At 47.0% G+C, this 1,901-nt stretch overlaps 1 protein-coding gene across 1 annotated transcript; it reads left to right on the forward strand.

Annotated features, from left to right (window-relative positions):
* Window positions 1-396: 396 nt before the first annotated feature.
* Window positions 397-1,445, forward strand: LOC119526218 (eukaryotic translation initiation factor 3 subunit G-like). Its single transcript, XM_037825160.1, has one exon. It carries the CDS (start codon window positions 398-400, stop codon window positions 1,358-1,360), a length of 963 nt encoding a protein of 320 aa, XP_037681088.1. The 5' UTR covers window position 397; the 3' UTR covers window positions 1,361-1,445.
* The last annotated feature ends 456 nt before the right edge of the window (window positions 1,446-1,901 follow it).

The raw sequence follows: 1,901 nt of genomic DNA on the forward strand, positions 1-1,901 counted from the left end.
AGAAAAATCTAGAAAACAGCCAGAGAAAAATGACATATTACATAAGAAGGAATGATGATTTGAGTTGCAAGCCAGAAGATAGCAGAACCACAACTTTAAAGTAAAATAAATAAATAAATAAATAAATAAATAAATAACATTCAACCCAAAATTCTATATCCAGTGAAAATATTCTTTAAGAATGAAGTTCAAATAAGTTATTTTCAGATAAAAGAAAACTCAGAATTTAATGTTACTAGACCAGCACTATAAGAAATACTAAAGGAAGTTCTTTAGACTGAAGGAAAATGCTAACTTATGGAAAACCAAATTTCAGGAAAGAATGATATGCACAAGAAATTATAAACATGAGTAAATATAAAGAATTATTTTTTCTATTAAATTCTTTAGTTGCGCAATGCCGACCGGAGACTTTGATTCGAAGCCCAGCTGGGCCGACCAGGTGGAGGAGGAGGGAGAGGACGACAAATGCGTCACCAGCGAGCTCCTCAAGGGGATCCCGCTGACCCCCGGCGACACCAGCCCCGAGCCTGAGCTCCTGCCGGGAGCTCCGCTGCCGCCTCCCAAAGAGGTCATCAACAGAAACATCAAGACAGTGACCGAGTACAAGATAGACGAGGACGGCAAGAAGTTCAAGATTGTCCGCACCTTCAGGATCAAAACCCGGAAGGCCTCAAAGGCTGTTGCAAGGAGGAAGAACTGGAAGAAGTTTGGGAATTCCGAGTTTGACCTCTCAGGGCCCAACGTGTCCACCACCACAGTGAGTGACGATGTCTCCATGACGTTCATCACCAGCAAAGAGGACCTGAACTGCCAGGAGGAGGAGGACCCCATGAACAAGCTCAAGGGCCAGAAGATCGTGTCCTGCCACATCTGCAAGGGCGACCACTGGACCACCCGCTGCCCCTACAAGGACACGCTGGGGCCCATGCAGAAGGAGCTGGCTGAGCAGCTGGGCCTGTCCACGGGCGAGAAGGAGAAGCTGCCCGGAGAGCTGGAGCCCATGCAGGCTGCCCAGAGCAAGACGGGCAAGTACGTGCCGCCGAGCCTGCGGGATGGGGCCAGCCGCCGCGGGGAGTCCATGCAGCCCAGCCGCAGAGCCGACGACAACGCCACCATCCACGTCACCAACCTGTCGGAGGACACGCGGGAGACTGACCTGCAGGAGCTCTTCCGGCCCTTCGTCTCCATCTCCCGCATCTACCTGGCGAAGGACAAAACCACCAGCCAGTCCAAGGGCTTTGCCTTCATCAGCTTCCACCGCCGCGAGGACGCTGCCCGTGCCATCGCCGAGGTATCGGGCTTCGGCTACGACCACCTCATCCTCAACGTTGAGTGGGCCAAGCCGTCCACCAACTGAGGCAGCTGTGGACGCCACTGGCCGCCTGGCTCCCAGCCCCAGGAGGCAGCTCCCGAGAACAGGGCACTCCACAAGCAATAAAAAGTTCAGCCCGCTCAAAAAAAAAAAAAAAATTCTTTAACATACATATTGCTATTTAAAACAAAAACCTTAACATTTAATTGCTATAAATTGTATAGACATAATAAACATAACTTGTTCATAACTTGTATAGGTTTAAGAAATATATAACAACTATTGCATAAAGAAATGTAGGGATAAATGGATATATATGGTTGTAAATTTCTTACATTTTATGTGAAGTGGTACAGCAGTACCTCTAATGAAATTGAAAATTTAAGGATGTATATTGTAATCCTAGACTAATTACCTGGTGTGCTCGTTTGGATGTATTATGCCCCCCAAAACGCCATGTTCTTTGATGTAATCTTGTGGGGGAAGATGTTATGTGTTGATTAGAGTGTAAGTCTTTGATTGAGTGTTTCCATGGAGATGTGACCCTCCCAATTGTAGGTGATAACTGATTTGATAATTTCCATGG

The sequence above is a fragment of the Choloepus didactylus genome, chromosome 2, assembly GCF_015220235.1.
Source record: "Choloepus didactylus isolate mChoDid1 chromosome 2, mChoDid1.pri, whole genome shotgun sequence".
Taxonomy (NCBI): Eukaryota; Metazoa; Chordata; class Mammalia; order Pilosa; family Megalonychidae; genus Choloepus; species Choloepus didactylus.

Coding starts and splice junctions, on each gene's coding strand:
- LOC119526218 (XM_037825160.1), top strand. CDS start 398: ATGCCGACCGGAGACTTTGATTCGAAGCCCAGCTGGGCCGACCAGGTG.